Raw genomic sequence first — 12,472 nt, forward strand, 5'->3', positions numbered from 1 at the left:
AAAAAAATATGTGATCTTTACAGGGTCAATGGTATCTATTTATAGCTTGTGTAGCTGCAGTTTTTGGTAATGCAATCTGCTGCAACGCATTCGACTGCAGCCACCGTTTTCTGCCATTGCTTCTGTTGGTAAGTTCTTGTACGATCTTCATGACGATCTGCAACGCGCTGAGCTTTTCCCTGACCTAGTTGGAAGCCAGCTTCACCAAAATTGTAGATATTCTTTGGCGCAAATTGGTACTGCTGTAGCACCACATCTAGGCGATGGAAAAAAATCCTCAATATAGGTAATCACTCTGCATCTATGCGCTCTGCATTCATGATTTTCTGAGTGGTAGGGACATCGTCATTGGGGTGGCGTTTTAGGAATCTGTAGGCCCAATTTTTGCTAACGCGTTGTGTAGAATCACTCCGTACCAGTACCTCACTTGCTGTACCCTCAACCTCTGCTGGGGTTGGTGGAAGGATTGCACGGGGTTTATTGAGGCATTTACTAGGCCCCTGGCTCGCCGAACGAGATGTGCGACCGTGAACGCGTCGTAGGAGTCGCTAGTAATCAACAAGAAATTCCCGCGATCATAATAGGCTTGTAATGCCACCTGGATGCGGTCCCCACTTTCGTCGGATGTTTTAGGCATTGTAATGGTGGATAATAAGAGGAAAATTTGGTGGATGGAAGAAAACTATCTCCACAGCTTATCATACTACTAATACAGCCCGGCAGGCACTCAATCTGAGCCGGATCTGTCACGATGCTCGTTCATTGGCATTTCCTCAATGAACTAATCGGACGAAAGAAACACAATGTATCATAATAATGTCATCTTGACACATGAGCATTATATGCCCAGCGTTTCGCTGGCCAACTCCACGCCCTTAATTCTGTTAGCAATTTTCTGGAACGCAATTTCGCGTGCGAAATCAGGGCTGCCGTGCTTAGGCTTGATGTCGATAGAGAAAGGGGAAAAACCGCAGTCATCGGTGGCGCCGAGCTGGTCTATGGCAATGTACTTGGATGCTGTGACCAGATCATCTCGAATCTGCTCGGGGGTCTCAATCTTCGGGTCTAGTGGGTTGACGACACCAATAAATGCAACCTGCTTGACACCATTGGCGTCCTTGCGGATAGTCTGTCCAATTTCCTTATATACCTTCTCTTTATCCTTTTCACTCGCCAGCTGAATCAGGAAATAGCCCGCGTTGATTTTAAACAAGCTCGGCAAGAGCTCATGGTAATCCACGTCGTATGAATGTACGCTGTCGCAGTCTCCACCGGGACAGGTATGAACGCCGATATCTTTTCGCTGCTCGGCGCTAAAGTTGGCGAGAACCTTGTTGTTAAGGTCGATAAACGTCTCGAGCAGCTGTGCACCGGTCCAAGGGTTTCGTGTATCGTTTTTGGCCGCGAGTCGTCCTTCGGTGAAGTCAATGCTTACGCGCCTGGCGCCCGCGGCGAAGCAGCCGCGGATGTCTTTGACGCATTCGGATACCAAATCCTTGACGAATTGGTTCTTTGGGTAGCCTTCAATTTCGCCGGTTAGGGGGTAGGTTAGGTACATCATGGATGGGGCGATGACAGCCTGCTTCATGGGTTTGGTAGCGTATAGCCGGGAAAGCTTGAAGTTGTCGTAGGCGAATGTCTTGTATCTAAAGGGGCCTTTGACAAGACGTGGGAGCTGTCGGTGATGGCCGTCGTCGAAGATGGCAAAGTATTGGCCGTCAGCTTTCATGTTGGCTACGAGACCAGTTCCGCCGAGTGTGCTACTGAAATCAGCCACTTTGGTCATACGAGTATATAAGGAAATGACATAGCTTTAAGGCACTTACTCCGTGATGGGATACGTTGCAAAGCTGCTAGATCTCTGCTCTCCATCTGTAACGAGCTCCTGACCTGTCTGTTCCATGCGCGAGATGCTATCTTTAGCCGCCGCATCTTGGGCCCTAACAAGGTCCGTCAGAGTGATTTTGCCAACTTCATAGTCGGCATAGGCCTGTTGAAGGACTAAAATTGTTAGTACTAAGACAACTCGTCATAAAATTGGGTCACGTCTTAAATATGTACTCACCTTGAGGCCGTGGAAGCGATCCTGCAAGCTAGCATTAGCGGGGAGCTAATTTGATCGTGTCCGTCTTCATAGCCAACAGCACATACCGACATTCTCAGTTGGGATAGGCATGACTCAGTTGTATCGTAGAGCGGCAATAAGGACACCAAATAGAGTCTCTGTATGTAACACTCTCGAGGCGAAGGCCTGGGGAAGTGGTCGGGACACCGGTACCAATAACGTCGGTGCGTCCTGGGGGTACAGTAGATTCCTATGCGCAGGGCGAACTACCTTTCAGGCAGATCAGCCGGCTATTAGGGCTCCGCCAGGGTGTAGTAATCGAATTTGAAATCTCGCAGTAGGGTTGGGTGCGCAGCTCGGGCGGGAATGACGTTAAGAACACGCAGCTTCTGGCTGACGAAGCAACCCAATCAGGTTAGCGTAAGAGAGTTCTGCCTCACCATTGGCTGTGATTTGAAGCACCGAGGTAAGGGGAGGATTGTCTAACGACAGCTTAAGCTTGCGTACCCATGAATTATCATAATATCCTCTAATTAAATTCGTTATTCGCCAGGTGCCGAGTGGTTTCTCAAAATTTGCTTCTTGTTCAATGTGCCATGGCATCCATTGACACCTCATCGCTTGCAGACCTGCGTCGGCAGTACGATTACATTGTCGTCGGAGGTGGCACATCTGGCTTGGTGGTCGCCAGTCGCTTGACCGAGAAACCTGCCATCAGTGTGCTTGTTCTTGAGGCTGGAAGCAATCGTGTAAATGATCCACGGATTGCGGCTCCTGGTCTCGCGGCAAGTACCTACTTCGACCCGGAGTTCGATTGGTGCATCACCAGTCCGCCTCAGGTACATAGACCTTGTTTATCGAGCCTCCATACAGGATACATTCTCTATGAGCTAGTTCCAGTCAATTGATTGTCGGGCGTATATAGGAAGGCTTAAATGGACGATGCCTCGCTGAGCCTCGCGGGCGAACACTTGGTGGTTCTTCTGCCATCAGTCGAGGGATGGTGATCTATCCCAGCCGAACCAATTTCAACTCGTGGGAACAGCTAGGTAATGAGGGGTGGAACTGGGATTCGCTTTCGCCGTACCTGAAAAAGTCTCAGACATTTAATCCGCCTTCTGCGCAGATCGCGGAGGAATTGTCTCTGCAATATATCGACCCGTTTGCCCATGGCACCTCCGGCCCACTTCAGGTCTCATTTGGCGACGGTCCGTTTCCACCTTTCGTTGGCGCTTGGCCAAAGGTGTTCGAGAACCTCGACTTACATATCACGGGCGATCCCATGTCCGGTGTCGCAAAAGGAGCCTTTTGTGGCCCGGGGAGTGCTCATCCCACTGCCAGGACAAGCAGCCATGCTGGTGTGACATACTACAACGAGGATGTGGCCAAGCGTCCAAACCTCCGTGTCATCACGGAAGCCTTGGTGGAGATTGTTGGTCTTGAAAAAAACAGTCATGAGGATGTTGTGGCCACTGAGGTTCAGTTCATTGGCAAGGATGGCATCCAGCGGACGATAGCAGCCAGGCGTGAGGTTATTCTAGCCGCAGGTGCAATTAAGACACCCCACTTGCTGGAACTGTCCGGTATTGGTAACAGCTCCATTCTCCAGTCCCATGGCATTGAGCCGATTGTGGAAAATGAGAACGTTGGAGAGAATCTCCAGGAACACGGCTTTGTCCCGTTCAGCTGGGAAGTCGCTGATGGGCAGCCTACCGGCGAGGCATTACGAACCCCTGAGGTTGCAGCCGCCGCCATGGCAGCTTGGCAAGGATCGGGTGCAGGTCCATTTGGCCTCTGCCCTCTGCCATCCTCGTATGCCAGCCTCGAGTTCCTCAAAGAAGGTGAATTGAAATCCCTCATTGATCAATTTTTGCAAGAGAAAGATCTTTCGCCAAGTCTAACGGCACAGTACGAAGTGCTTCGTCAAATGCTCGAAGACGAGGATGAACCTACAGGTCAATACACCTTGGCACCATCCCAGATCTTACCGGACAAAGGACCGAGCCCCAAGGGGGTCTTGGGGATGCTCGAACCGGAGCCAGAGAATTTTATAAGCATCATTTCAGTTCTAAACCGCCCTTTCTCGCGTGGTAGTGTTCATCTCACCTCCGATCCCAAGTCAAATCCGACATTTGATCCGCGCTTCTTCTCTCATCCGCTGGACCTGGAGCTTCATGCGCGTCACGTTCGCTGGCTGGAAACTCTTGCGTGGACTGAGCCGATGGCCTCCCTTCTCAAGGCAGATGGCCGGCGCTTACAGAACTCCTCGCAGGATATCACTCTTGACACAGCTCGAGAATTGGCTCGGGATCGAATTCTTGCCCACTACCATGTTTGCGGTACCGCTGCAATGATGCCGCGTGAGAAGGGTGGTGTTGTTGATTCCCGCCTCAAGGTGTATGGCACAAAGAATCTGCGGGTGGTCGATGCTAGTATCTTCCCTCTGATCCCCCGTGGAAATATTCAGACCACAGTGTATGCTGTTGCAGAGAAGGCCGCAGACATCATCGCTGCCAATTTTTGAGCCATAACTCAGCATCAAATGTTTGCGTCTAGATTTAATGCATGGACGAAAAGAGCGGAGTAATAGAGATCCTGAGTAATATTAAAGAGCCGTCTAACTCTGGTACTAGTTGCTCAGGAACATGGTATATTGCGCGTGAGAGTATTTATAAGAATCATAATATCAGAGCGCCGTCACGTCACTGACACTTTCAATGAATTATTTCCACTCATGAAACGAGACGATTTGCTAGATGGCCTCAATTTTCCTTCTCGGCCTTTACACATTATGCTTTCTCAGTACCATTCACCACTCCTGAGAGGAGTCATTTCTGGTTAAGGAATAACGTAACGGATGTCGTCGGCAGGATTCATCTCAGACCAGGGTTCCGTCGTTTGCTGGCACCAGTGGAAGACGGTCGCAACACATTGCGTCAAGCATCATGGCACTGGACTTAGAACCGCCACAACTCGAGCTTATCCACCATATGATCCAGAGTAACTCGCTAACAGAAGGCCGATGCCGCTGATTGTAGCTAACAAACAATCCATACTACACATCCGTTCCAACCTGCAAGTGTTTGGGAACGTGAGAGCCCCCCCCGAAATGGGTCCTAATCATACCTCCGATCTTCCTCCGTCACCGAATTGGAGCAATGGAATGCTATTCCTTTGCGAAGCAGTTTTTTGCGGAGAGGCGTAATCGGTGGGGAATATCGGGTCGATGTTATTCAAGCTTCTATCAGATGGGGTGGAGGGGTAACGTTGGAAGTTGCAGGGGTTGGCGCGCATTGCGGTATCGTCCCATCTGTGAAACGCTTCACTTTGTTGAACACCGTAATCATCATGGCTAACGAAAGAGTTGGCTCTCATATTTCTGGGCCTGCTGTAAAGACAGACGGTTAGTGACTTTTGGTTGAGGCCTACGCCATCGGCTTTTGTTCGCCAGCAAACAACAGAAACCTAGTCGAGACAGACGTTTGCCTAGGATATCATTCGTTATCATGTTTCCCAAGGCCAAAGAGACGCTTCTCAGGTCTGCCCTACAAACTCTTCGTACTTCCTTATTATAACTCTCAATACCGACTTTATCCGACTTTGTTAGATCCGAAGCGCCTGGTAAACAGTATTTGAAACGGGCTCATACCCAGCTCCGAATAGCGTCATGCACAGCCCTGGCTAGTCTCCAGGGTAGGAAAACCAACCCCATTGTACTTAGCCCTTTTTGGATAAGGCAACTTGGCATTTTGTAGACCTCCTTATCTACGGAGAACGAAAGTGAAAGTGATTCGTTGGCGGAGTGCAATTTTCTACCCAGGCATGTAGGCCTCAAGTCCCCGTAGACCCACTTTTTCTATACGCGTATACATGCGTTTAGACCTGGATTCAAGTCCGAAAATAGAGCAATATTGCCTTGTGGCATCATATATAATTTCGGAATGTCGCTGAGTTGGCTATAATTTTTTTTCTCGGCTCAGCAATCAAATACGGGACGTTCCGGAATTCTACCTCTTGTGTGAGAGCTGCAGATAAAGTCCCCAGCATGGCCAAACTCAAGCCTTACAAAGGCGGCTACTATCTTTGGAAATATGTTCCCTCTCTCGCCGCCGCAGTTATTTTTCTCCTTCTCTTCCTCGTCGCAACAGTTTTTCACTGTTGGAAACTCCACAAGACTCAAGCACGCTTCTGTATTGCATTCGTTCTTGGTGGCTTATGTATTGTTTACATCCCCACAACGTCACATGGATTCAGAATTGATCGTTTTCGTTTAGTTGAGATTATCGGATACGCTGGTAGAACCGCTTCACACATCAAGACTGGCTCAATAATGCCCTACTCCATTCAAAGCGTCTTCCTCCTTCTCGGTCCTACTCTTTTCGCTGCATCCGTTTACATGGTGCTCGGGCGTATCATTCGCAGCGTACGCGCTGAGAAATACTCTCTCGTCCCAATCAATTGGCTCACCAAGGTCTTCGTCATGGGAGATGTTCTCTCTTTCATGGTGCAGGGTGGGGCTGCTGGATTGATGGTCACTGGAAACAATGCAAGCCTTGGGTCGAAAATTGTTGTCGTTGGCCTTGTTATCCAGCTGATTACATTCTGCTTCTTTATTGCCATATCAGTGGTGTTTCAGGTTCGCATGCATCGATTGCCCCCTAGAGAGGCTTTTGAGGACAGCATCAAGTGGAAGAGACACCTCCATGTCCTCTATGCTTCCAGTTTGTTGATCTTGATCCGGAGCATTTTCCGGGTTGTTGAGTATACGCAAGGTATTGATGGATATTCATTGACCCATGAGTGGACGCTTTATATTTTTGACTCGATTTTGATGTTTGCAGTCATGGTGATTTGGGGGATCTGGCATCCTGGGGAGTTGAAAAAGTTTCTTGTTTCAGACAGGGTTCCAATGAGTCTGGAAAGTATGGACTAAGGGACGGACATATTGTGGCAGAATCATCTTGCAGCTTTTTACCTGACCTTCTTTTGGGCCCTTCGTTCATCCTGTCTACTCATTTCTTCTGTTTCCTTTAGTAGTATTGATAGAGTTTAGAGCTCTCGAATGTAAAATACCGATTCTACTAGATGTGTCCAAGCCTGGAATCATTAGAATTCCTCGTCTACATACAAAGCGAGCTGACATAGCCACACAAATCTACGATGCCTCAGGATTGGAACGGGCAGGATAGTTGTAACCACCGCTGAAATCGGCTCTACCCGACTGAAACCTTCAAATTCTCCGCAACAGAACCCCAATAGTTACCCCTATCTCCGATTGTCAACACCAAAAAATGCACGCACCGAGTTTGTTTCGGCGATTCCTGGCCCGCGATGAGGATATTAATGGGCATCAAAGCGGGTATCCACTGGTCCGTGCATACGCGTATGGGCCCACTCAGACATTAAAGGACCATCCAATCCGGGGATCGGAGTCAACGTTGAAGGGATGAGAGAAATTCAGGATAGGATAGGCTGCAGTTTTCACCTTCAAAGATATCGGGCTTCTGATGCATTGCTAGCCCCTTACAACAGCAATTTGGCTACCCTGCTCATAACGCCGGGTATCCGCGTATTGCCGAATATGTCTCGCAGGACACATAAGAAATCTCGCAATGGTTGTATTGAATGTAAGCGTCGGCACATCAAGGTATGATCACTCATATTCAACTGCCGAACACCGTTACTGATATTAGCTAGTGTGACGAGCGATGGCCCGTCTGCTCCAATTGCCTCTCGTCCGAACGGCAATGCGACTTCGTGGGCCTTCCACTCCCTGAAGGATCCTCACCAAGTACCAGCCACGAATTTACTTCACCTTCTCCTGCTACGAATTCCCCCGCGCAAAATTCAACACCGCATCTGACTGGCTTCTCTGATGATGCTCCAGTCAATATGCTCCATGTGGAACTCTTCTACCATATCGTGTTGGAAAGCACCAATTGGATCGATACTCCAGACCTCATCTCTGAAGTCTCATTCCCAGACCTGCTTAGAGGAGGGATGAATGCGCCTTATCTCATGAATGCACTTCTAGCCTTTAGTGCTTTGCATCTCAGTATCGTCAAGCCAGAGCGTCGGGATTTCTATCGGCATCATGCTTCCCAGCTTCAGACTTATGCACTGAACAGCTTCAACAGACTTCCCCCTCAGATTGATGAGGACACATGCATTCCAGCCTTTTTATTCGCCGCAGTTTTGGGACTATATCTCCTTTGTGATACGTTGGTATTCCGTGAAGGAAATTTTGAGGTATTTCTCGATCGCTTCGTGCAATATGTGTCGCTACATCAGGGGGTCCGAACAATCGCTGCAGACGGGAGATGGGACATACTGCAACAGACAGCGTTGAAACCATTCTTAAAGTTGAACATGCAGATTCTTCTGATGCATGTAGATTTCGGACCTATTTGCAAGACGTTGATTGAACGTATCCAAGCTTCAGAAACGAACGAAGCCAGACTACAAATTTATCGGGAGGCTGTCCATGCGCTACAGTCTGTGATGACAGCTATTGATACGGGAAGTTCACGGAACGGGGGTATTGGTGCACTTGTCGCGTGGCCGGTTCTTGTCCCGCGAGAATATGTTAAATTGGTGGCAGCTCGGCAAGGCGAAGCACTTGTGATCCTGGCGCACTACGGCGCACTGATCCATCCTTCCCGTGAGAAGTGGATGTTTCAAGACGGAGGAGAGTTTCTGATCAAATCTGTTCGGCAGTACCTTGGGCCTTCCTGGCAAGAATGGCTAGGTTGGCCACTCGGAATGTTGGCCGAGACGAATTCCCTGTGAAAAGCAAATGATAGTAACTCAGCAAATGGAATTTCTCATTTCGGTCTCAAACTTGGTAACCGTCATATCTAGCACGCGTTCCTAATCCTCTTATCAGTCACTTTGAATGCTATTAACCGCATTAAGCCCCATTTTCTAACGAGTCTAACGATTTAGTTGGCTAACTGGATTACGATTTCCAACGCCGACTTACTCCCGGCTTACAATACTTTTCTAATGCCAGCACACGAGGTTAAAAAGGATTCAGAAACTCATTTAAGTCTTAGCTAAGTACAAGACCATCACATCTTCGGTTTAAAACATCAATTTGGTAACATGGACAGAGCGCAGTGCGTATCTTTTAAGTGGCAAATCACAAACTTCACAGACGAGCGCGGCCCGAGCCAGCCGAGGAAGTCAGGTCGAAGCGATCAAGGTTCATGACCTTGTCCCAAGCAGCGACAAAGTCCTTGACGAACTTCTCCTGTCCATCGGAGCTACCGTACACCTCAGCAATGGCGCGCAGCTCCGCGTGTGAGCCAAAGACCAGATCGGAGCGAGTAGCGGTCCACTTCTTCTGGCCCGTCTTGCGGTCTACGCCCTCGAAGAGCTCGGAGTCGGGGGTGGCGGCCTTCCAGACGGTGTTCATATCCAACAGGTTAGTGAAGAAGTCGTTGGACAGCTGGCCAGGGCGCTGGGTGAAGACACCGTGCGCGGAGCCGTCGTAGTTGAGGTTCAGGGTACGCAGACCACCGATCAGAGCGGTCAGCTCCGGAGCGGAGAGGGTGAGCAGGTGAGCACGGTCGATGAGGAACTGCTCGGTACGGACGCGGGGAGTGGATTTTCCGTAGTTGCGGAAGCCATCGGCGTACGGCTTCAGGTACTGCACCGAGTCCACGTCGGTCTGCTCCTGCGAGGCATCCGTGCGGCCCGGGGTGAAGGGGACGGGGTGGCCGGAAGCCTTCTCGAGGCCGGCGCATCCGGCTAGCACGATGAGATCGGCCAGGGAGACCTTCTTGTTTCCACTCTGGGAGCTGTTGAAGCGGCGCTGGACATCCTCCAGTACGGCCAGGACCTCGCGGAGCTGGGCCGGATTGTTGATGTCCCAGTCCTTCTGGGGAGCCAGGCGGATGCGGGCACCATTGGCACCGCCGCGTTTGTCGCTGCCGCGGAAAGTAGAGGCAGAGGCCCACGCGGTCGAGATGAACTTGGTGGGGGCGAGGCCGGAGGCGAGAATCTCCTTCTTCAGCGCAGCAATATCCGACTCGTCGACGAGCGGGTGGTCCACGGCGGGGACCGGGTCTTCCCAGATCAGCGTCTCCTGGGGGATCTCGGGACCGAGCCAGCGCGAGCGGGGGCCCATGTCACGGTGAAGCAGCTTGAACCAAGCACGAACAAAGGCTTCGTGAAGCTGTTGTGGGTTCTCCAGGAAGCGACGGGAGATCTTCTCATAGGCAGGGTCGAAACGCAGAGAAAGATCGGTGGTCAGCATGCGAGGCTTGTGCTTGACGTTGGGGTCGTGGGCATCAGGGATGAAAGCATCCGCATCCTTGGCCACCCACTGGTTGGCACCAGCGGGACTCTTGGTCAACTCCCACTCATACTTGAAGAGGTACTCGAGGAAGTCGTTGCTCCACTTGGTGGGGGTCTTGGTCCAGATCACCTCCAGGCCGCTGGTGATGGTGTCCTTGCCCTTGCCAGAGGCGTGGCTGTTGTTCCAGCCGAAACCTTGCGCTTCAAGGCCAGAACCCTCGGGCTCCTTGCCGACATGATCAGCGGAAGCGGCACCGTGCGTCTTGCCAAAGGTGTGGCCACCGGCAATCAGCGCAACGGTCTCCTCGTCATTCATGGCCATGCGGCCAAAGGTTATGCGGATATCCCGCGCGGCCGCAACGGGATCGGGAACGCTATTGGGGCCCTCAGGGTTGACGTAGATCAGACCCATGACGACGGCGGCCAGAGGGCCTTCGGGATCACGGGTGTTGATATCGCTCTGGCGGTCCTTGTCGGATTCCGACTCGGGGTGGTAGCGCTCGGCATTGGCGAACCACTCCGTCTCGGCACCCCAGTAGACGGACTCGTCGGCCTCCCACTTGTCCTCACGACCGCCAGCGAACCCGAAAGTCTTCACGCCCATGGATTCCAGGGCGACGTTGCCAGTGAGCAGGAGCAGATCCGCCCACGAGATCTTGTTGCCGTACTTCTGCTTGATCGGCCAGAGCAGACGACGAGCCTTATCCAGACTGACATTATCCGGCCAGCTGTTGAGGGGTGCAAAGCGCTGCTGGCCCTCTCCACCGCCACCCCGGCCATCGAAGACACGGTAGGTTCCGGCGCTGTGCCAGGCCATCCGGATGAACAGACCGCCATAGTGGCCAAAGTCGGCGGGCCACCAGTCCTGGGAATCGGTCATCAGCGCATGCAAGTCCTTCTTGACGGCCCAGTAGTCCAGTTTCTTGAAAGCCGCGGGATAGTCGAACTCCTTGGTCATGGGATTGGTGACATCGGTGTGCTGGCGCAGGATGTTCAGCTTGAGCTGTTCGGGCCACCAGTCACGATTCCTGGTGCCGCTGCCAGCGACATTGGCGCTGGTATTCTTGCGGACGGGACATTCACTCATGGTTGTAGATGGGGGAGAGGAGGAGGTGGGATGGATGGAGAAAAGACAGAGGAAGGGGAAGACGAAGAAGGACGAAGCAGGGGGCGAGCCCCTCTTAAGAGGTTGGACAAGCGTAAGGCACGATTAAAGCGTGTCTCATTGGGCACAACGCCGCGTGCGGGGAGGCGGGGTTTCGTTGGCGGGCTTGACCGATCAATCACGGCTGTTGATCGATGGCGGCAATCCCCGCGTTTCCCCGGTGATTATTGTGGTCGCCATCATTGGACCATTCGCGGTGGACGATGATTGCTTGCGTGGCATTCTTCCACAATCACCAAAACATGTTGCGCAATCTGATTAGAATGGCATTGTTGACCGGTGATGATGCCACGATCACCCATGTTTGTCAGCGCCGTGGGCGAGACCGATGCCTCGGACCCGCGGGACGCTTTACCTAATGTGTGGGGTTGCTCCTCTAGTCTGGCGCAACGATGCCCTCTATTCCACCCGGCCAATTCCGCACATGAAGAAGTGTCTGGACAGAACCTTCATTTGACGATCTGGCGGTGACACATGATACTGGAACCAAGGATTCCGAGCAGTGTCTTTTTCTTTCCGTGGATTCAAGGTTAGATATCCAATCCAGGGTGAGTCGTTTGCGCCAGGATAGACAAATCACGAGGAACTAGAACCAGCCGACTATCCGTCCATGTCCAGGCCCAAGAGATGACCAATTCAACAGGGCTGACTGTTTGATGCCAAAAACACCAGGCATCAACGGGAAGACAGTCTCCGAACTTTGGATGTGTAGAAGCCAGGGCTCGATGGATCACATGCTGTCACCTGACCTCTCCTGACTGCCCAATTTTTTTCCTTCTTCCGCTCGGCCATCGTCCGAACCCACCAGGGTTAAGGATTCACCCCGTGGTCTGACGAATTGGAAAGAGAACGCTTGTGCATCAGCTGCTTCTGCTGGAGCCGGTGGCCCAGTGATGTACATAGAGTTTATATTTTGAAGCGATGCAGAATGACCCGGAAAA

The 12,472-nt window shown here is 51.4% G+C and overlaps 5 protein-coding genes across 5 annotated transcripts; 3 read left to right on the forward strand and 2 right to left on the reverse strand.

The window, feature by feature from the left end:
* Positions 1 to 838: 838 nt before the first annotated feature.
* Positions 839 to 2,176, reverse strand: N7510_008269 (uncharacterized protein; the record flags this gene model as incomplete). Its single annotated transcript, XM_056980194.1, has 4 exons — positions 839 to 1,760; positions 1,827 to 2,001; positions 2,066 to 2,086; positions 2,152 to 2,176. 4 exons carry the CDS (start codon positions 2,174 to 2,176, stop codon positions 839 to 841), a joined length of 1,143 nt encoding a protein of 380 aa, XP_056830403.1.
* Positions 2,177 to 2,661: 485 nt separating this feature from the next.
* Positions 2,662 to 4,589, forward strand: N7510_008270 (GMC family oxidoreductase; the record flags this gene model as incomplete). The annotated part of the gene is made up of 2 exons (XM_056980195.1): positions 2,662 to 2,904; positions 2,991 to 4,589. 2 exons carry the CDS (start codon positions 2,662 to 2,664, stop codon positions 4,587 to 4,589), a joined length of 1,842 nt encoding a protein of 613 aa, XP_056830404.1.
* Positions 4,590 to 6,395: 1,806 nt separating this feature from the next.
* On the forward strand, positions 6,396 to 6,998 carry N7510_008271 (RTA1 domain-containing protein; the record flags this gene model as incomplete). Its single annotated transcript, XM_056980196.1, has 1 exon — positions 6,396 to 6,998. The coding sequence occupies one exon, from the start codon at positions 6,396 to 6,398 to the stop codon at positions 6,996 to 6,998; it is 603 nt and encodes a 200-aa protein (XP_056830405.1).
* Positions 6,999 to 7,646: 648 nt separating this feature from the next.
* Positions 7,647 to 8,854, forward strand: N7510_008272 (Zn(II)2Cys6 transcription factor domain-containing protein; the record flags this gene model as incomplete). Its single annotated transcript, XM_056980197.1, has 2 exons — positions 7,647 to 7,712; positions 7,763 to 8,854. The coding sequence occupies 2 exons, from the start codon at positions 7,647 to 7,649 to the stop codon at positions 8,852 to 8,854; spliced, it is 1,158 nt and encodes a 385-aa protein (XP_056830406.1).
* A 361-nt stretch (positions 8,855 to 9,215) lies between these two features.
* On the reverse strand, positions 9,216 to 11,453 carry N7510_008273 (catalase-peroxidase; the record flags this gene model as incomplete). Its single annotated transcript, XM_056980198.1, has 1 exon — positions 9,216 to 11,453. The coding sequence occupies one exon, from the start codon at positions 11,451 to 11,453 to the stop codon at positions 9,216 to 9,218; it is 2,238 nt and encodes a 745-aa protein (XP_056830407.1).
* Between the last annotated feature and the right edge of the window lie 1,019 nt (positions 11,454 to 12,472).

The sequence above is a fragment of the Penicillium lagena genome (assembly GCF_028827675.1).
Source record: "Penicillium lagena strain IBT 129212 chromosome Unknown utg000006l_segment0_segment0, whole genome shotgun sequence".
Taxonomy (NCBI): domain Eukaryota; kingdom Fungi; phylum Ascomycota; class Eurotiomycetes; order Eurotiales; family Aspergillaceae; genus Penicillium; species Penicillium lagena.